General features: G+C 37.6%; 1 protein-coding gene across 1 annotated transcript in view; it reads right to left on the reverse strand.

Annotated features, from left to right (window-relative positions):
- Positions 1 to 23,709, reverse strand: part of LOC127692929 (solute carrier organic anion transporter family member 6C1-like) — a 123,862-nt gene that overhangs the window by 33,017 nt on the left and 67,136 nt on the right. The window contains 3 exon segments of the mRNA XM_052193556.1: positions 2,833 to 2,876; positions 2,878 to 3,021; positions 11,993 to 12,146. Of these exon segments, the coding sequence (XP_052049516.1) occupies positions 2,833 to 2,876; positions 2,878 to 3,021; positions 11,993 to 12,146 (342 nt within the window).

Here is a 23,709-nt window from a genome sequence, read left to right on the forward strand (position 1 = left end):
TCTTCTCTCTCTCTCTCTCTCTCTCGGCAGCCTCAGGTTTCCTAGGATGGCAACAAGGTCCCTTTGTTTCCAAGTCTGACTCCTGATCCTCCAGCAGCAACCTTGTAAATGCTGGGATTAGAGACATATAGCAACAATTTCTGGGACAATGTAATGCTGGAGATTGAGCCCCAAGGCTTTGTGAATATTCAGAAGTACTCTCCAAACAGAAGTACAGTTGAGCTTCCACTTCTTTATACTTGTTTTGTGTTACTCTTGTTTTCTTAGGACCTGAAAATACACCATTAATATATTTATTGATATCTCTATAAAATTAATGCATGCCCTTTTATTTATACACCTCCTACCTGCAAGTGATTTTTGGTTTGGATCTAAAATTTATGTCTAAAACCATTTGATAAGTCATTTGAGCCACTTTTAGGCTTCAAAACCAAAAATCATCTTTCTTGATGTGGAGAACCACAGTTTATTCTGTGTGATAATAAACTGTCTTCTGAAATTCTCCTACTTTAAATGAACTCTAATGCCATCCACAGGATTCTGAGATTTCATGAAATGTCATGATTTCAAATATTATATGTTCACTTACTGAACTCCTATTTTCTATAATATTCTGAAAATTGATTTATCAGAGACATACTGGACATTCTCCTTGTCTTCTGTGACATCAGTTCCAGAGAGACTCAGAGTTGTTTGTTTATACTCAGCCCTGATCCCAAAACATTCATATCAAAGTAGGAACCTTATACACTGATCAGAATTATATGCAGAAAATTCATGACATCTGTAAATTTTGAAGTGTTCATCACATTTCTTCTTCTTTTCTTTTCAACAAAATAACAAAATCACAGAATAATCCAGACTGGCTTCAAACTCACAATGTTCCAGCTTCAGTACTCAGTGTTGAGATCAACACAGTTATGCCACATTTGTTTGTTGTTCCTTAGAAACATTATTGTGAACATGGGAGCTGAAATTCCAGTATAGCTTCAATTTGTACTGATGTAATTTTAAATTTGTCTGTTTTATCATCTCATAATTTACAAAATATGTTTGTGTGTAAAGGCCTACTATGTTTTATTCATTTTAGTAATCAATAAAAGTTAGAAGACTCAAAATCGAACATAATTTTCTTTCTGCTGAGAACTTTTATTGCATATTTCATTTCTACTTTATTAAGTCACAATATTTACTAATAATTAACATTTGCATGTGTTTTGTGAGTGACTAGGGGACAGGGAGGGAGAGTGAGCATGAGTGAAAGGAAGAAGGAGAGAGAGAGAAAGAGAGAGAGAGAGAGAGAGAGAGAGAGAGAGAGAGAGAAACTGCAGGGGGTCAGAAGAAAGCTTTTAAGACATGGTATTTCGGTTTGTCATGTGAGTTTTAAGGACTGAACTCAGGTTCTCAGATTGATGGCAAGTATCTTTACTCACGGGAGACATTTCATCAACTATAGTGTGAGTACTTTTCTTTTCTTTAATTTGAATTTTATATTTTTATTAATAAAACTGTTCTTTTAGTTGCCCAAATTGGAAGCCTGATTGTGACTTTAGATGTCACCATATCTCAACAAGGTTATCTCTTACCCTTTAACATGAACAAATATTTTTCAAACCACTAAATATTACCAAATTATCTCTAAATGTCACTATTTCACCCCCACTTTCTTTTTCTCCTCTTTCCCCCTTTAACTTTATTCTCTCTGCTACCTTCAAACTACTCTATTAAGATGCACATCTGACTGCAACCCAAGCCCTGGACAGGTTGGGGGCAGAAGGGTCACATGTTTGAGGCCAGTTTGGATTGTACAGCAAGATCTTATCCACCAAAAATAATAGTGAAACCAAATACTACAAATACAGCAAAATACAGGATAAAACAAAGCATATAGCTCTTCAATTTTCCTCATTTTTATAGAGAAATTACGTGCATTATGTGTTATGATCAAATCCTTCCCTATTTTTCCTCAGTTCCAGTTCCTTCTTAACTTCCTTCTTGCTTTTTTCATCAAACTATATATTTGCTAGGATATTCCACAATTTCTATCTCTATGTTCCTTCCACAACTGAGAACATGTCAAAAGTAAGGTATTGTTTTTCTTGTCTGTCAGTCTTTATTGGATAGTTAGGTCACAGACATCCTTGATAACCACTCAACGGATTTAGGTTAGAATAATGCTCTTTCATTATGTATCTGCAGTTAAAACAGGGGTCAATTGGGCTAAACATGTTCTGGACAATCACATAAATGACAAATGTTGCCCCATTTTAATAAATTTAAACTGTAAATGTTACTGTGGGTCCTTTGTTGTTGGCACTTATGCTTTCTCATGACTGAACTGTTAAAGAAGAATTATAATTAAATACACATACTAATAAGTCAAATTTACACTCACATCTATGTGACAATTTCATTTTTTCTTGATTATGGATTCATCATGTATATTCTACAAAGTAAATAGAAGGTTCCTTTTAAAGTTTTGTTGTTTTTGGTGCACAGATACCTACTATGCTATCTAGTTAGTAGTATAGTTAGTTATAGTATTCGCTGTATGGTTAGAGAGCATAATATATACAACTTCAAATTTTGTTGCATATTTAAATTAAAGTGAGAATAAGTGTAGCATCTATACATGTTATGCTAAAATCAACCAAGTAAAATAAGTAAAAGAAAAATTATACCTAGGCTTAAAATTTAACGATAAAAATATTCACTCTTTATATTTGATACAGTCAAACACAGGAAATCATTTGCTGTAATAATTTGAACTGTTTCTCAGTATATCATTCTTATGTACTTAACTTCTCATAATTATAAAAATTGCGTACTTACTCCATGATAATCAGGAGGGCAGGTATACTACAGAGATTAGAAAAAAATGGTTGCAGAAAAGTAAAAAGCAAAAAACAAAGGTAAAGTAAGACATTTGGTATTACATGTTCCAGAAAGTGCATCAATATATTGACCTTCAGTATCCACAGTTGTCAATCCTTCTTTAATGCAAGAACAATTGTAGTACACCTATTAATATTGAAAATAATGTAGAATTTCAGCAACAGTCAGCATATAATAGCCTTATTATTATGAGTGTAAAAATTAAATTCATATTCAAGATACATTTCCTAGGGTTTGTTTCCTATTGCTTTTATACTTTTTTATTTAGTGACATTAAATTTCAATCATCTAATTTCCCCTTCCTCTCCACTACTCAATACTTTTATGTCCTTATTTAAAAATTGTAGCCTCTTTCTATGCTATGTACTGTTACACAGACATTTATATATGTATATATATATATGTATATGTGCACATACACATACACATATATGTATATGTAAATGCAACTTGCTCAGGCTATATAATATTACTTGTATGTACAGTTTGGGGCTGACTATTTGGTATTAGGTAACCATTTTGGTGTGCTCTTTATGGAGAAGTCTATTTCTCTTTTCTCAGTATTCCTTTAAGAAGGTTCTACTACATAGCATGGATCTCACAGAGGTCTTTCTTCCTCTGTATACAGAGTACTAGAATTAAGGCATACACCATCACAACTTAGAATGCCTACTGTTAATGAATTTTCTCATGCTAAACCTATTCTACATTACTTATAAACTGAAAATTAGTTGAAAAGTCTGAGATATTTTATGTGCCACTGAACCACATATAGGCATTGTGGGTATATGATTGTAAATAAGGTAGAGCTAAAATTTTAGAAATACTAGTCACTTATATAAGTTTCATTATTATTGGATGTCAATATACATTAAAGGCAATTAGAGGTAATACAATTATTCATTTTATTAATTAATTATATTTTAACTAGGTTTGAAGTATGGACATTAATCTGACTATGAAAAATTGTGTAGTTATATTAAAATGTTGTGTTGTGTATCAACTTGAACGGAATTGATTTTTACTAAGTAGAGCAGAAACACTGTATCAGAGATAAAATTTTGTAAGACCATTGAGAAACAATTGTAATCCAAATACTGGGGAGGAACACATACACATAAGCACGCATGCGTACAAGCATGCACACATGCATGCCAGCAAACACCCACACACAGAGAAATACACACACCAATAACCCCTCTCACCCCAAGTAAAAAAAAAAAAACATCATTGTGCTTCTCCCACCCCCCAAAAGGACATATGTATTTAGTGAACAATTCTACAAGACTTTCGAAGAAGAGTCAACTCCCATACTCTTCAAATTATTGCCTAAAATGGAAACGGAGACATAGACCAATTCATTTGAGTCTAGAGATACCCTGATATCAAAACTAAATACTCAAGAAAGAAAAATTTTCTTATGCAGTTAGACATAAAAGTTATCAATAAAATACCTGCAAACTAATTTCAAGAACACATTAACCTCTTCCTTTTCAATTTGTATACCTTTGACCTCTTTTTGCTGCCTGATTGCTCTGACTAGGACTTCAAGTACTATATTGAATAGATAGGGAGAGAGTAGGCAGCCTTGTCTGGTCCCTAATTTTAGTGGGATTGCCTCAAGTTTCTCTCCATTTAGTTTGATGTTGGCTACTGGTTTGCAGTATATTGCTTTTGCTATGTTTAGGTATGGGCCTTGGATTCCCAATCTCTCCAAGACTTTTATCATGAAGGGATGCTGAATTTTGTCAAAAGCCTTTTCAGCCTCTAATGAAATGACCATGTGTTTTTTTCCCCTTTAGTTTGTTTATATATTGAATTACATTGATGGATTTCCATATATTAAACCACCCCTGCATCCCTGGGATGAAGCCTACCTGATCGTGGTGAATTACAGTTCTGGTGAATTCTTGGATTCGGTTGGCCAGGATTTTGTTCATTATTTTTGCACCAAAGTTCATGAGGGGGATTGGTCTGAACTTCTCCTTCCTTGCTTGGTCTTTGTTTTGTTTAGGTATAAGTATGATTGTGCTTCATAGAATGAGTTGGATAGTGTTCCTTGAGTTTCTATTTCATGAAAAAGTTTGAAGAGTATTGGTATTAAGTCTTCTTTGAAGATCTGATAGAATTCCCCGCTAAACCCATCTGGTCCTGGGCTTTTTTTTTTTTTTTTTTTTGAAGGGAGACTATTAATGACTGCTTCTATTTCCTCAGGGTTTAAGGGAGTATTTAGATGGTTTATCTGATCCTGTTTTAACATTAGGACCTGGTATGTATCTAGAAAGTTATCCATTTCACCCAGGTTTTCAAACTTTGTTGAGTATAAACTCTTGTAGTAGGATCTGATGATTTTTTTGAATTTCCACAGTTTCTGTTGTTGTCTCTAGAGGGGCCCTGCCAGAGCCCTACAAATACAGAGGTAGAAACTAGCAACCAACTATTGGACTGGGCTTGGGGTCCCCAACAGAGGATCTGTAGAGTGGTACAGAGGTGCTGAAGGGGTTTACAGTTCCATGGTAAGAACAATGACTTTGGACACCCAAACACCCCAAGACTACTAAGGACTGAATCATCAACCAAGGGGTACATGGTTCCAGCCAAAAATGTGGCAGAGGAATGCCTTGTTGGACATCAGTGGGAGGAGTCATCTTTGGTCAGGTAAAGGCTCAATAGAGGCCCCCAACAAAGGGAAACGGACAGGGGTGGGGTGGGGGGAGGTGGGAGTGTGTCCGGTAGAGGGGCATATTCATGAAGGCAGGGGGTAGAAGGAGGGGTTGGGAATCTTTGGGGAGGGGGGCTTTTGGTAGGGGGAAATTGGGAAAGGTTTTACCATTGGCAATGTAAATGAAGAAGATACTCAATAAAAAAAAGAAACTGTAAAACTAGGAAAAAAAAACACATTAAAATGATCAACTATTATGATCAACTAGCCTTCATCCCCCAGATGTGTATATGGTTGGACATATCTCATTAGATGCCTAAAATACTTGACAAAATACAACATCCTGTACAACAAAAGATCCGGACAGTTTAAGGATAAAGGGGACATACCTAAATGTAGCAAAGACAATTTACAGCAAGTCTGTAGCCAAGATCAAATTAAATTCAAGTCTATAGCCAACATCCAATTAAATGGAGAGAAATTCTAAGCAATTGGAATAAAATCAGAAACAAGACTAAGTTGTCAAGTCTCTTCTTAGCTATTCCATAGAATATTTTAGCCTTATTTAGAGCAATAATTCATGGAAGGAGATCAAAGTATGATAACTCAGAAAGGAAGAAGTCAAACTATATTTATTTACAGATGATATAATAGTATATGTCAGCAATCTGAAATCGCTGAGATCATAAAAAAAAAAAAAAAGAAATGTTCAACATCCTTAGCCATCAGGGAAATGCATATCAAAACAACTCTGAAATTTCATCTGTCAGAATCACTAAAAGGTATAATACATAAAGGATGCTCCATCCTACCACAGGGAACTTATTGCTCAACTATGTTCACTGTGGGTTTATGCATAATAGTCAGAAATTACAACTAAGATAGGTAATGCTCAACAGAATAAGAATATGTGGCACATTTACACAATGAAGTATTTCTCAGCTGTTAACAAAAGTGAAGACATGAAATTTGTTGCCAACTGAATGGTACCAAAAAAACTGTGTGAGGTAATCCATACCAACTGGAGAAACATGCTATGTTCTAATTTATATTATCCATTAGCAATGCATAATATCATTAAGTAAATAATAGTCAAGATATAATTCACAAACCCTATAAGTTTAGATAAAAATTAGGACTATAGGGTAGATTCACTGACTTCCTTGAGAAGTTTTTGTTTGTAGGCTGCCTGTTGACGAAGATAGGAGGAAGAGGAATCAGATGGGAAGGGAGTGGAAGAAGAGAGATTGAGGAGCCAAAGTTAGAATTAGGGAGCATTGCGGGTGTTTTGGAAACCTAGTCTGGTGGAGGATTCTTGGAATCTATAAGGATGACCCTCGTGAGGATTCCTAGCAATGGAGAATATGGTTTCTGAACTTGGCTGTATTCAGGCAAGGCTTTCAGTGGTGAGACTGGGTTGTAGTCATTTTAGTTGCTGGCTGAGGGAGTTCTACAGGCTGATGATGAGACAAAAGGTTATTTTCTGAAAATCAACAATGTGGTCCTTTTGCTAAGGAAACATCCACAGAGCTGTTTAAGTATAAAGAGCTTGCCCAGATCCTTCATCCCTACTTCTTGTCAAGAACTTCTCAATGTGAGTCACAATTCCTTTGGAGTCGATTCACTTGTTAATATCAGCTATCTCACCTCCTGATATTTTTATTACAATTTATAAAAGTAGCAAAATTACAGTCATGAAGTAGCATTGAAAATAATTTTGTAGTTGAAGATCACCACAATATGAGGAACTGTAAAATAGGTTCACAGCAGTAGGAAGATTGAGAACCACTATTCTACTCTTTTTTTTTGTACAAGATGATACTCTGTGGGCTACTAATAATACAAAAGGGGATACAACCCAGCCACAAAATACAAGCTTCAATTCTGTCATCAAGGTGTGCTGGGACCATAATGGTGCAGAACTTGTGGTTGTAGCTAACCAATGTTTTGTTTAACTTGAGGCCATGCTAGTAGATGGAGCCCATGACCTACACAGCCCTGGATGCCCAAGACCTGGACACTGCATAGCCCAGAGTCCTACACTAGGTCTCTGCGCATGGCTGGCAGACAAAACAAAACAAAACAAAACAAAACAAAAAACCCAAAAGATTCTTAATGATATTCTGATATACTCATGGTTTGGTGCATTATTCAGTTGTCATCAGAGAGGTCCCCTCCATCAGTAGATAGGAGTAGTGAAGAGAACCTCAGCCTGATGTCTGGCTGGGAGAGACTCTAAATTGCAGGACACATTCTGTACCTCCACTGGCATGTAGGAAAACTCTGCAGTGGAGGGAGAGAATAAATTTCAGGAGTCTGAGGGGATGGAAGATACCAAGAGAACTTGGATAACTGAATTACCAGTGCAGGGCTCACTTGGGTTTAGAGACAGAAGGTACAAGCACAGGGTCTGCATGAGTCTGCACCAGGTCCTTTGTGTTTATGTTACGGCCAGGCAACCTTGGTTTATTCGTGGGACTCATAAGAGTGGGAGGGGTATATCTCTGACAATTTTTCCCTGCTCTAGGGACTCTTTTCTTCCTCTTCAGTTCCCTTGTCCAGCCCCAGTGTAAGGGCTGTTGCCTCATCTTATTGTATCTTGTTTTGTCCTATTTGACTGTTGTCTCTTAGAAGTCTGCTCTTTTTTTTTTAATATTTTTTATTTTCTATATTCTTTGCTTACATTCCAAATGATTTCCACTTTCCTGGATCCCCCTCCAGATATGTCCTTTTTTTAAAGAGGAAACAAATGGGATTGGATCTGGGTTAGAAGGGAAATAGGGGGAACTGTGAGGAGTGAAGGGAAAGAAAAATGGGCAGGGTTTGTTTTGTGAGAAAAGACTTATTTTTTAATAAAACAATTGGAAACATATAGGAAATATTAAAAGGTATAGCACAGTGTAGATGTCCCCTCCTTTCTGTGCTAGGATGCAATTTAAGATGACTGTGGGTATTCCTTCCATCAGTTATACATAACTTCATAATACCTAGGGAAAAGAATCCATGGCTTTTATGTCTTTTATATTCCACATGTAATGAGGGGAAAAAGACTACTTTGACTGAACCTCAACTGACTAGGTGAGCTACAAACTGTACCAGGCATTTTACATTCAGTGCAGGCCACCTAAGTTATGTAAGCTCACCACTGCAGATGAACAAATGTGTGGTTCCCTGGGGATGTGTGAGAGTTCCAAGCCTCTGAAAGACTGTCGCAAAACTCAAGGTGGACTGATCCTGATGAGTGACATCAGACATTATCCTCTGATCAGTACTCCATTTACCTAATTTTTTCCTTTTTGTTATTGGATCGTTTCTTTATTTACATTTCAGATGAAATCCGCTTTCTAGGTTTACCCTATGGAAACCCCCATCCTGTCCTCCCTCCCCCTGCTTCTATGAGAATGTTCTACCACTCACCTACCCACCCACTCCCACGTCCCTGCTCTGGCATTCCCTTATACTGGAACATCTAGGCTTCCCAGGACCAAGGGCTTCTCCTCACATTGATGTTCAATGAGACCATCCTCTGCTACCTATGTGCCTGGAGATGTGTATTATTTGGTTGGTAGTTTAGTTCCTGTGGTTTCTGTTGGGTCTGGTTGTTTGACATTGTTGTTCTTCTGGGTTTCATAACCACTTCAACTCCTTCAGTCCTTTCCTCCATTTGGGACTCTGCTCAGTCCAATGGTTGGCTGTGAGCATTCACCTCTGTATTTTCTAAGCTCTGGCAGAGACTCAGGAGAGAGCTATATCAGGCTCCTGTCAGCATGTACTTCTTGGCATCTACAATAATGTATGGGTTTAGTGTCTATATATGAGATGGTTCCCTGGGGAGAAGGACAGTTTCTGGATGATCTTTCCTTCAGTCTTTGCTCTATGTTTTGTCTCCATATTTCCTCCTGTGCATATTTTTTCCCCTTCTAAGAAAGACTAAAACATCTACACTTTGGTCTTCCTTCTTGTTGTCTGTGAATTTTATCTTGGACATTCTCAGCTTTTGGGCTAATATTCACTCATGAGTGAGTGCATACCATGTGTGTTATTCTGTGACTGGGTTACCTAACTCAGGGTGATATTTTTCAGTTCCATTCATAGGCCTAAGAATTCCATGAAGTTATTATTTTTAATGGCAGGGTAGTACCTCATTTTGTAAATGCACTGCATTTCCTGTATCTACTCCTCTGTTAAGGGACATCTGGGTCCTTTCTAGATCCTGGCTATTATAAATAAGTTTGCTATGAAGATAATGGCACATGTGTCCTTAGTAGGTGCTGGGCTTTTTGCCCCAGCATAGTTTAATGCCAGGACAGGGAAGTGGGAGTGGGTGGGTTAGTGAACAGAGGGAAGAGGGATGTGATACAGGGTTTTCAGGGAGGGAACTGAGAAAAGGGGATAACATTTGAAATGTAAATAAAGAAAATATCTATCAAAAGAAGAATGGGATGATTTACATTCTTCTACATGCTCATTTTCAGTTGAAGCTGCACCATTTGTTGAACATGGTGTCATCATAGGTGTGTGGCCTCATTTCTGTGTCTTCATTTCTATTACATTGTCTTCCTGCCTGTCTCTGTAGCAATACCATACAGTTTCATTACTATTGCTCTGCATAACAGCTTGAGGTCAGAGATGGTGATTCCCCCAGAAGTTCTTTTATTGTTGAGAATAGTTTTCACTATCCTGGGTTTTTTTGTTATTCCAAATGAATTGCAAAATGGTCTTTCTCACTACATGAAGAATTGACTTAAAATTTTGATGGGGATTGCATTGAATTTTTAGATTTCTTTTTGGCAAGATGACCATTTTTATTATATTAATCCTGCCAATCCATGAACATGGGAGATCTTTATATCTTGTGAGATGTTGTTTGAATTCTTATTCAGAAACTTGAAGTTATTGTCATACAGATCTTTCACTAGTTTGGTTAGAGTCACACCAATGTATTTTGTATTGTTTGTGACTATTGTGAAGGGTTTCATTTTCATAATTTCTTTCTCGGTCTGCTTATCCTTTGAATAAAAGAAGTCTTCTGAATTTTTTGAGTTAATTTTATATCTAGCCAATTTGCTGAAGTTGCTTATCTTGGTTAGGAGATCTGTGGTAGAATTTTGGGCTTACTTAAGGATACTATCATATCATCGGCAAATAGTGATATTTTAATTTCTTCCTTTCCAATTTGTGTTCCTTTAACTTTTTTTGTTGTCTAATTTCTCTGGTTATGAATTCCAATACTGAATTGAATAGGTAGGGAGAGAATGCATAACCTTGTCTAGTCTCTGATTTTAGTGGGATTGCTTCAAGTTTTTCTCCATTTTGTTTGATGTTGAGTACTGATTTGCTGTATATTGCTTTTATTATGCTTAGGTATGGCCCTTCTAGATGAATACTTATTCCATTTTGAAGAATCAAATACCATTATGCATTAACAGGCATCATTTGATGCATACACGCACGCGCGCACGCGTACACACACACACACACACACCACATACGTGAAAAACTACATACATTCATTAAAACATTCATACATAAAAAAATAAAAAAAAGAGAGCCTCACAAGGTTAGAGAAGTGGTAGAGTAGGCAATTGCTCTCTACAACAGAACAAGGAATAAATAAAAGAAATTAGTTTTGTGTGTTGGCAGCATTCCTGGTTGTAGGAAGTTTCAAGTCACTGCCATTAGATATGTAATGACTTTTGAGCATATTCAATTTACTTAAGTCATATTTCTCACATTCATGTGAGTTTTCTATAGCTTGTAGTTTCTATGCCAGATGTTTTTGATCATATATATATGATCATATATATATACATATATATACATGATATGATCAAAAGCCATATATATATATACTTACATATACACATACATACACATACACACATACATACACATACACACATATACAAAAGCCATATATATATACATACATACATATACACATACATACACATACACACACATACATACACATATATATATATATATATATATATATATATATGGTAAAGTCTGGTGCACAATCAAAAAACAAGGATCTGGGGATATGGTTCAGTGGAGTGGTAGAGCATTGAATTCGCAAACCCCTATTTTAAAGAGTCATGTCCATATCTGAGTTGCTGTGGAACAAAAATAGGAAAGACCAGGAAAGTATAGAGCAGGTATTTTGAATCTCAGCCAAAGGCATATTTGTTAAGAAAGATCACTCACAGGATAACACTAAGTGACCCTTTGTTGTGTAAAAGGTTGTGATCAGAGTTCACTGAATGCTGCTGAAAGGAAATTTGGTAAACAACAACTAGGTTTTATTTCCATGTGGGTAAAATTAAAATTAAGGAAATCTAGGAAAAATTTTAAAGAGATTTGAGTAAAATCTAGTCACCATGTAGAAATTGTACATGTTACTGGGGAGGAAGGAGCAATAAGAAAATCTACCTTTTCTCTCCTTATCTGTTTAGAAGCACTGCACCCTGCAAAGCAGGGGGAGAAATATTGTTTCTCATCTCGTCCACATATGGAATTATAGACAGTAGTTGTGCAGCCACAGTACTCATTGCACGGAGCTTTGAGATTTCCAATGCTACCAAGGCTGTGAAGTTGAGATGAAACACAATTATAATGCCATAAGTGAAATTGTTAATGTGTACACGAAGGTATCCACAGACTCTATAAATATGCCTTTTCAAGTATTTTTTCACAGATTTGCTCAAGTATAGAAACATAATAAATACACATTTATGAATGTATCAATTGATAGCCCTGGAGCATTGGCCTTGTTCTTATCAATACATCCTGCTTTTTCAGAGGAGTAAAATCCCATTTTCCAACATGCACATGGCAGTTCACAACCATCTGTAACTCCAATTCCATGGAGTCCGATGCTCTCATATGGTCTCTCAAGACACGAAGCATGCATATAATATTGTAACAAACATGTAAATGAATACTCAAACACATGAAATAAACATAAATAAATCTTAAAGTATGTACCATTTGAATTATTTTATGCTGTAATAAAATTTTTACTAGTCTTTAACAAACAAAATCATAACCACCTAAAATGGGCTGACACATCCCCACTTCAAAGATTGACTTTACCACTTTACTACTTAATTACTTACACATTATTACTTAGCACTCTCTTCCTGTTCATCTGTTGGGATTTTATAAAATGTAATTACACCATACTTACATTTTCCTTGCTTTTTCTGCATTACTGTTCTTTATATGTTCTTATAAGGACATATATTTTCCTGAGCCTTATGTAGTATAAGTAGAATATTTAAATAGTATGAAAATTGTTAATGTAACTATGTTAGGATTATTTTATGTGTGTGTGCTTTGTTCAAATGTATGTATATGCACCCTGTGAGTGTAGCACCCATGGAAGCAAAGGAACACCATTGGATCTATTTGGACTAGAGATAACTAGAAACCAAACCTGGGCCTTTGGCAGTAGAACAAGGGCTCTTAAACACTGAAACACCTCTCCAGCTCCCTTTTTAAAATCTTTTTTTCAAATGATTGTCACTTTTACAAAATGGTTTATTGTTAGGATTACAAAAGTTCTTATATCCATAGATCACCAGGGAAACCAGAAAATTAAACACAGATTTCTCTCTCAAAAGATTTGACATATTACCTTTTCTTTCATCCAGAAATCTTCAAATTGGAAGTGACTAATAGGCATTTGTTCTACATTATCTTTTGGGTCAGGCCATAGTTAGCTCTCTCAACCTGGAATAAAGGTGATCTAAATGGTCCTTATATTTCCTGTTCAGCCATCAGATCCCCAAAGCTCCCACAACCAGGACCAAAAGTGACTAGTAGCCTACTAGCCTACATAATCTCTCTCTCTCTCTCTCTCTCTCTCTCTATATATATATATATATATATATATATATATATATATATATGTGTGTGTGTGTGTGTGTGTGTGTGTGTGTGTGTGTGCGTGTGTGCATGTGTGTGCATGTGTGTGTGTGTGTGTGTACTCTCTCTCTCTCTCTCTCTCTCTCTCTCTCTCTATATATATATATATATATATATATATATATATATATATATATATATATATAAAATCATGACTATAGTAGATCCTTCTTTATATCAATAAGCTAGTACTGGCAATCTATCTTTATAACCCATCTTCTTGGGATAAATGACAAAGACCCTGAGTTGAGTTTCAGTGGAATTAGGCTTCTTGGTGCACTGGGAACTTTATTACACAAAGAAAGTTTTCCCCCAAATTCTGTTTTAGTATGCTGATATTAAACAGCCTGACATTAGAGCTCCTGAAGTTTGATTCAGGTTGATGAAATAAATCTGAACCAAGTTTTCATTCTAACTTCTTAAGAATCCATACCCGAAACATAATCTTCACATCAAATGTGGTACAAGAAGAATGGAGGAGTGGCCCCTGGTTCTGCAAAGACTCAGTATAGCAGTATAGGGCAAAACCAGAACTGGGAAGTGGGAAGGGGTGGATGGGAGAACAGGGGGAGGGAAGGGGGCTTATGTGACTTTCAGGGGTGGGGGGGGGGGGCTGAAAAGGGGAAATCATTTGAAATGTAATTTAAAAATATATCGAATTTAAAAAAAAGAGGACAAAAAAAGAATCTATTTTTCTCTCTGCTCTGACACCTACAAAGTCCTCTTCAATTGGTCCAAAACATGAAGTACAAAATCCATTGAGAATGTAAGAAAAAAATTCTTTAAATTTATGTTAGGGATTTAGGATACTTGGGCCTCTCACAGATAAGGGTTCTTCACTCGAGAGAGTGGTACTTACTTGGTACTAACTTCTCAGTCTTTCTGGAAAATCATTTTGTACAATTATTGAAAATGTTTTTAAGATCCAGAAGACCAAAACATTCAGAGCTAATCTGAATGCAAAAATAGTCGATGGGAGAAAAAAACCCTGAAAAATATTTTGTAAAAATCAGCTAGATGATAGTAGGGTAGGTAGGTAGATAGATAGATAGATAGATAGATAGATAGATAGATAGATAGATAGATGGATGGATGGTGGTTGGATGGATGGATGGATGGACTGATGGACAGATGGATAGATAGATAGAAAGAAAGAAATATAGATAGATAGATAGATAGATAGATAGATAGATAGATAGATAGATATAATTTTGTACCAGACACACCTTGACAAGGCATGCAGAATGGATTCCAAATCTCCTAAACTTCTAGGCCAGTTACACAAGTTACAAGTTCAGGGCTTACACTTCTCATGATCTGACCATAACTCATAATTGCCTGCCTCCTGTCACCCCTTCCTGACAGAACCCAGTAGTGCAGAGAAGCAACACCTGAGTTCCAAATAATGATAGGTAGAGCTCAGGCACCTGCAACAGGAGCTTAGTTTTTGTTTACATTTGTTTATTTGTTGTTTTTCCCTCAAAGCAGGAATAGTTCAATATCAAGGTGCCTTCATGAGAAAGTTTTCCCTCATACCAAGAATCACCCACTATCAGTGTCTCCATGAAAAAAAAAATAGCAAAAGAGCTCTACTTCAAGTACAAGAACAATTTACACTAAGAGATAAATCGCTTAAGCTGATGGTGATTGAATTTACTGAGTTGTTGGTCATTCAGTTTATGGAGGACATTTTGTTTTCCTGATCTTCAAATCAATGTTTAAGTTAGTACTTAGCTTTTGTGGTAGATAAACTATATGAACAAAATTTAAATTTGGGGGGCTAAATTGATTTTGATATTGTCTTTTCTGCTTATCACTACCGAGGATTTGAATCTGCTCTTTTGGTGGATTTCTGGAGGCACATGATTAAAAATAGGAAGAAATTTAGCACCTAAAACACAGCACAAATTTGAGGCTCAACGTTAAATGACCTCATGTATAAAGTAATGCATGAATGACAGTGATGCCCTGAGAAGAAACTGACCTAACTTCAGAGAAAGTGAACACTGAAGAGTAATTGTGAATGTAGAGATGGTATAGTGAATGGTAAAACTTGTCATGATATACTTTAGGTTCCTGTTGAGTCAACAGATTTTGGAAAGGATGAGAGTAGTTTGGGTACAAAATATGAGAAGAGACAAAATGGCTTCAGACTCCTGAGTATGATACAAGTTGACAAAGTCCACCACAGCTGGAATTTTAATCTAGTCCTTTTGTGGTTCATTTCTCTAATTTCATGATACCTGCAGGGATATCCTAAGTTCCTGGTTGAAATTCTGCTAGCAGCATGTAAGAGCTTCAAATGTTCTCCACATTACTTATAAGGATATGATTTCATTGATTTATACATTCTGATAAGGGGCAGTTTCCTAGTGACCAATGGGAGTGAATTAATTTCTATCTGTATATTTTCCATGTATATAAAATCATTATTTGATGAAATGGTTTCAAATTATTTGTCCAGTTTTTGTTATGACATTTCTAGTTACTAATTATACCACTCTTAAATATTTTATATGATCAGAAACAAGTCTTTTGTATATATGCCAATATCTCTTACACCCTAATTTTTAAAAGAATCCTTGACTCTAAGAGTTTAGCAGCTCTCCTTTATACATATAATAAATGGGACAAGAAAGAATACATGGAAACAAAACCCTTTACAATAGCCATGAATAATATAAAATGTTTTGGTGTAACTCTAACCAATAAGTGTAGGATCTGTCTGACAAGTACTCTAAGTCCCTGAAGAAAGAAACGAGAAGGTATCATAAAACAGAAAGATCTCCCATAGTTATGGATGGGAGAAAATGGCCATCTTACCAAAAGCAACCTTCAGATTCAATGCAATCCCCATCAAAATTCCAACACAATTTCTTATAGAGGTTGAAAGAGAAACTCTTAGCTTCATATGGAAAAAACCCAGGATGGCTAAAACAATCCTGAACAATAAAAGAACTTGCAGAAGAATTTCCTCTGTTGTACTACAGTGACCTCAAGCTGTATTACAGAGCAGCAGTGATAAAAACTGCATGGTACTGGTACAGAATCAAACATGTTGGTCATTGAAATGAAATCTAAGGTCCAGATATAAACCAGCATACATATGGACACTTGATTTTTGAAAAAAGAGTCCAAAACCATACAAAGGAACTATGAAAGCATCTTCAATAAAGGGTGATGCTCTAACTGGATGTCTACATTTTAGAATAATACAAATAGATACATATTTATCATCCCACACAAAACCCAAGTGCAAACAATTCAAGATTCTCAACATAAAGACATACATAAAAAACTCAAGACAGTAGACTCCAGAGAACCAAATAACCCTAGTAAAAATGGGCATAAAACTAAACAGAGAATTCTGAAACTGCAGAATCTCCAATAGCTGAGAAGCACTTAAAGAAATGTTCAACATTTCTTAGTCCTCAGGGAACTGCAAATCAAATGATCCTGAGATTCCACCTACAACCAATCAGAATGGCTAAGATCAAAACTTCAGGTGACAGCAGATGCTGGTGAGGATGTGGAGCAAGAGGAATACTTCTCCGTTGCTGCTGGGACTGCATGCTGCTAACAAAACCGTAGAAATTGATCTGGCAGTTCCTCAGTTCTATGTGGTGACCCAGTTATACCAGTTATACCACTACTGGGCACATACCTAAAAGATGCTTCACTATGTTCATAGCAGCATGATGTATAATAGCAAAAAGATGGAAAAAAACCCAGGTGTCCCTCAACAAAAGAATGGATAGAGAAAATTTAGAACATTTACACAATGAGGTACTACTCAGGTATTTAAAAAATGACTTCATGATATTTGCAGGCAAATGTATTGAACTAGAAAATATCCTGAGTGAGGTAACCCAGACACTAAAAAGTCACATGATATGTACTCACTGATAAGTAGATATTAGTCTAAAAGTTCAGAATACCCACAATACAACACACAGATCATATGGAGCTTAGGAGGAAGGATGACTAGGGAGTAGATAGTTTATTCCTGCATAGAGGAACAGGATGATCTCAGGAGATGGAGGGAGGGGAGAACTGAGAGGGAGAGAAGACTGGAGGAAAAAAAGAGGGGCAGGATCAAGTACTAGGAAGGGAGGTACAGAGTGTCAGGGAATCAAATAAAATTATGTAGCAGTAGTGCATAAGAAACTGGGGGTAGCCACTGGAGTTTCCCAGATAAGAGGGAAGCAAGAATCTCCCAAGACCCAAAAGGGATGAGTTTAGCTGAAATTATCAGCAAAGGGGAGGTAGAAACTGTAGAGCCAAACTCCAGTAGATGGTCACAGGGCCCCCCCCCCCCAGCCATCTCAAAGTTTTTAACCCAGAAATGTTCCTGTATGTAATGGCTATTCCTGGTTGTCAACTTGACTATATCTGGAATGAACTACAGTCTAGAATTGGAAGGCTCACCAGATCCTAAGTTTCTGGCCTGGATCTTGGCATGGAGAACTTGAAGCATAGTGGCTAAGACAAGGAGATCTCTGAGTTCAAGATCATTTGGGATTAAAGGCAGGGAGGCACACGCCTTTAATCTGGACCACACCCTCTGCTGGAGACCTACAGCCTTTAATCTGGGCTACACCCTCTGCTGGAGATATATAAGGACACTGGAAGAAGGAAGATTCTCTCTCACTCTTCCTTGCCTGCTTGCTTTGTGGGACTGAGAAACTGCTACATCCTTGGACTTCCATCCACAACTGCTGCTGATCATTGTTGGGGAGTTGGACTATAGACTGTAAGTCATTGACAAATTCCCTAACTATATAAGACTATCCATACGTTCTGTGACTCTAGAGAACCCAAACTAATACACTGTCGAAAGGAAAGAAAGACAGGGACAAAAAATGAAACAGAGACTGAAGGAAGGGCTGTCAAGGTATGGCTCCACCTGAGGATCCATCTTGTTTGCAGACACCAAACCCCAACACTGTTTTTGTTGCAAAGAGGAGTTCACTGACAGGAACTGGATGTGGCTGTTCTTCTGGAAGCTCTGCCCAGTGTAGATGCTTAGAGCCAACCATCAGACTGAGCTTGGGACCCTGTTCAGGGAGCTGGTGGAAGTACTGGAGGAGCAGAAGCGTATTGCAACCTTGTAGGAAGAACAATGTTGGCTGCCTGGACCAGCTAGTACTCCAAGGACTAGACCAACAACCAAGGAGTGTGTATGGCTCCAGATACATATGTATCAGAGGATGTTCTTGTCTAATATTAATGGATGGAAGACCCTTGGTCCTGTGGATGTTTGATGCCACAATATAGAAGGATGCTGGAGCAATGCTGCAGGGAGTGAGTGCGTAGGTAGGGGAGCAACCTCATAGAGGAAAAGGTTACGGACCAAGGGCAGATGTTGAATTGGGGATTGAGGAGGAATTAACTGGGACAGGGGATGTCATTTATGATATAAATGAATGGAATAATTAATAAAGAATAATAGAGTAAATCTCATGGAAAAGAATGTATGAATTACCCTTGAACAGAATGGTATAAGAGACAATTTCCTAAACACAAATTTCTCACACTGTAATATTCAAATTTGATAAATGTGACATCATAAAACTGCAAAGCTTCTGTAAGGCAAGGACACTGTTAATAGAACATATTAGGAGCCTATAGATAGAGAAAAGATCTTCAATCCAACACCTGACAGAGGGCTAATATACAAAATTTACAAAAAACTCAAGAAGTTAGAAACCAACAACCCAAATAATCCAATTGATAAATGATGTGCAGAGCTAAACAGAATTCTCAACAGAAGAATCTTGAATGACAAGAAAAAATTTTTCAAAGTCCTTAGTCATCAGGGAAATGCATACCAAAACAAGACTTGATTATGCACCCATCAGAATGCCTAACATCAATAACTTAAGAGATCATATGGAGTCAGCTTTGTTTTCATATGAAGTCATCCCTGGCAAGGATGTGGAACAAGGGGAAATTTCATTGCCGGTAGAAATATCAACTTGTACAACCACTATAGGCATCAATTTGGTGGTTTCTCAGAAAATTAAAACTCAACAGTACCACTCTTGGGCATATACCCAAATGATGCTACAACATCCCACAAATTTACATGCTCAGCTATTTTCATAATATATTTATTTATTCATAATGTTCAGAAGGTAGAAACAACCTAGCTGTCCATCACCTGAAGAATGGAGAAATAAAATGTGGTGTATCTACTCAATCGTATATGATTCAGCTATTAAAAAACAAAGACACCATGCATCTTGCAGGCAAATGGATGGAACTTGAAATATCATCCTGAGTGAGGTAATCCAGTCGCAAAAAATATGCATGGTATGTACTCACTTATAAGTGGATAGTAGCTGTAAAATACATGTACCATGCTATACTCCACAGGCTGAAAAAAGCTAAATAAGAGAAAGACCCAGGAGAGAAAGCTTGAATTTCATTCAGAAGGGGAATAAAATAACAATAAGAGGAGATGGAAGGAAGGAACTAGGTGGAAGAGTGATGGGGAGGGTAGTAGAGGTTCAAGATCAGGTGTGGAGAAGAACAGGAGAGATTGCTAGATGACCATAAAAATGAATGGAAATGTACAACTAATAGGGAAGAGAAGGTCCAGGATGAGGCAGAAATCTGAGATGAGGCCTATGAATCAATGGGGGGTGGGTGACCTTATCTGTGACTCACAACATTAGAGATATGGAAGCTGAAGAGGCTACCTGCTATAGCCAGGCAGGAACCCAGTGAAGTAATAGAGACACCACCCACAAAACTTCCAACTGAACTTTTCCCTTTCTACAAGAAATGCTGGCATGGGGAATGGAGCAGAGCCTGAGGGAATAGCCCAACTTCAAACCTATTCCATAGGTTATCCCAATCCATAACTCTATTAATGATACTCTGTTATGCTGCAGACAGGAGCATGTTATCCTGAAAGAGGCTTCACAAAGCAGCAGGCTCAGACAGATAGAGATACCCACAGCTAAAGAATGGATGGAACTTGGGGACTTTTATGGAAGAATAGGAGGAAGGATTGTGGGTTCCCTAGGGGATAGGGACTCCATAGAAAAACCAAGAGAGTCAATTAACCTGGACCCTTGGGGTTCTTCCAGTATGAATCACCAAACAAAGAACATACCCAAGCTGGACCTAGGCCTACCTGCAGAAGTAGTAGCTTGGTTTTTATGTAGATTCTGAACAAATGGAACAGGGACTATCCCAAATGCTGCTACCTGTATACGGAGTATGTTCTTCTAGCTGGGCTTCCATGTCTTGCCTCCAGGGAAGAAGAATTACCTAGTCTCATAGAGACTTGTAATGCCAAGGTGGGAGGAGTACCAAGGGATGGCCCAATATAGTCAGAGGAGAAGGGAAAGGGGGATGTGGGAAAGATTGTGCGATGCAGTGACTGGGGGACTGGGCAGTGAGCAGGATATAAAATGAATATGTAAAACAAAACAAAACAAAATTAAATTAAAAAAAAAAAAAGTAGTGACGATCTTCGATCTTCGCTCCCAGACAGACAGGACAGGCAGCTCCAGGTACAGAGATATCCTGAGTTTAACATCACTTGGGAAACAGAACTCCAGGCTTCTCCCTGTGCCCCAGACCTGGGTAGCTCTGCAGTTCGTCTCTGTGTCAGCCTGTTATGGGTCATTTGCCCTGCAGAGCAATTGGCACTTGGAGGGGCTCCCCGCAGACATCTTTGCTCCCAGTCCGACAGGACAGGCATCTCCACGTACACAGAGACAACCCCGAGTATAACATTGTTTGGGGCAAGGCACACCAGGGCTCCAACAGCACCCAAGAGTAGGGCAGCCCATCAGCAATCTGTGCCAGGGAAAACACAGTCATTCAGAGGAGCAGAAATAGCCTTATAGGCTTACAGGAGGTTCAAGCACCAGGCAGTGACAACTTCTGGAGGACCCTGTTATACCACTCCTGGGCATCAGCAGAGCCTCTCAGGAGACAGGTATATCATGCTCCTTTCAGCATACCCTTCTTGGCATCCAAAATAGTGTATAGGTTTAGTGTCTATATATGGAATGGATTCCCAGGTGGAGCAATCTCTGGATGGTCATTTCACTAGATGCTGAAAAAGCATTTGACAAAATTCAGCATCCATTCATGCTAAAAGTCTTGGAAAGAACAGGAATTCAAGGCCCATACCTAAACATAGTAAAAGCAATATACAGCAAACTGGTAGACAACATCAAACTAAATGGAGAGAAATTTGAAGCACTCCCACTAAAATCAGGGACTAGACAAGGCTGCCCTCTCTCTCCATATCTTTTCAATATAGTACTTGAAGTTCTAGCTAGAGCAATTAGAAAACATCATGAGGTCAAAGGGATACAAATTGGAAAGGAAGAAGTCAAACTATCACTATTTGCAGATGATATTATAGCATACTTAAGTGACCTAAAAAACTCCACGAGAGAACTCCTACAGCTGATAAAGAACTTCAGCAAAGTGGCTGGTTATAAAATCAACTCAAGCAAATCAGTAGCCTTCCTATACTGAAAGGATAAGCAGGGTGAGGATGAAATTATAGAAATGACACCTTTTACAATATATATAAAATATCTTGATGTGATTCTAACCAGTATTGGTATGATTGCTTGGTGCCACAAACAATATAAAGTATCTTGGTGTTACTCTAACCAAACAAGTGAAAGATCTGTATGACAAGAACTTCAGGTCTCTGGAGAAGGAAACTGACGACCTCAGAAAATGGAAAAAACTTCCATGCTCCTGGATTGGCAGGATTAATACAGTAAAAATGGCTACCTTGCCAAAAGCAATATACAGATTCAGTGCAATCCTCATCAAAATCCCAACTCTGTTCTTTATAGAGTTATAAAGATCAATTCTCAAATTCATCTGGAATAACAAAACAAACAAACAAACAAAACAATACAAACAACCCCCCCCCAGGATATCTAAAAGTATTCTCACCAGTAAAAGAACTTCTGGGGGAATCAGTATGCCGGACCTCAAGCAGTACTACAGAGCAATAGTGTTAAAAGCTGCATGGTATTGGTACAGTGACAGGCAGGTAGATCAATGGAATAGAATTGAAGATTCAGAAATGAACCCACACACCTATGGTCACTTGATCTTCGACAAAGGAGCTAAAACCATTCAGTGGAAAAAAGATAGCCTTTTCAACAAATGGTGCTGGTTCAACTGGAGGTCAGCATGCCGAAGAATGCAAATCGATCCATTCTCATCTCCTTGTACTAAGCTCAACTCCAAGTGGATCAAGGACCTCCACATAAAACCAGACACACAGAAACTAATAGAAAAGAAATAGGGGAAGACCTTTGAGGACATGGACATAGGAGAAAATTTCCTGAACAGAACACCAATAGCTTATGCTCTAAGATCAAGAATTGACAAATGGGACCTCATAAAACTACATAGTTTTTATAAGGCAAAGGACACTGTCTAAAGGACAAAACAGCAACTAGCAAATTGGGAAAAGATTTTTACCAACCCTACTTTCCGCAGAGGGCTAATATCCAATACATACAAATAACTCAAGAAGTTAGACTCCAGAGAGCCAAATAACCCTATTAAAAATGGTGTACAGAGCTAAACAAAGAATTTTCACCTGAAGAATTTTGAATGGCTGAGAAGCACCTTAAGAAATGTTCAACATCAGTAGTCCTTGGCAAAATGCAAATCAAAACAAACCTGAGATTTCACCTCATGCCAGTCAGAATGGCTAAGATTAAAAGCAGCAGGTGTTGGTGAGGATGTGGAGAGGAGCACTCCTCTACTGCTGGTGGGATTGCAAGCTGGTACAACCATTCTGGAAATCAGTCTGGTGGTTCCTCAGAAAACTGGGCAGGATACTTCTGGAGGACCCTGTTATACCACTCCTGGGCATATAGCCAGAGGATTCTCTGGCATGCAATAAGGACACCTGCTATACTATGTTCATAGCAGCCTTATTTATAATAGCCAGAAGCTGGAAAGAACCCAGATGTCCCTCAGTGGATGAATGGATACAGAAAATATGGTATATTTACACAATGGAATACTACTCAGCAATTAAAAAACAATTCATGAAATTTTTAGGCAAATTGTTGGAACTGGAAAATATCATCCTAAGTCAGGTAACCCAATCACGAAAGAATACATATGGAATGCAGTCATTGATAAGTGGATATTAATTAGTCCAGAAGCTCTGAATACTCAAGACACAATTAACATATCAAATGAATTCC

Source organism: Apodemus sylvaticus, chromosome 9, assembly GCF_947179515.1.
Source record: "Apodemus sylvaticus chromosome 9, mApoSyl1.1, whole genome shotgun sequence".
Taxonomy (NCBI): Eukaryota; Metazoa; Chordata; class Mammalia; order Rodentia; family Muridae; genus Apodemus; species Apodemus sylvaticus.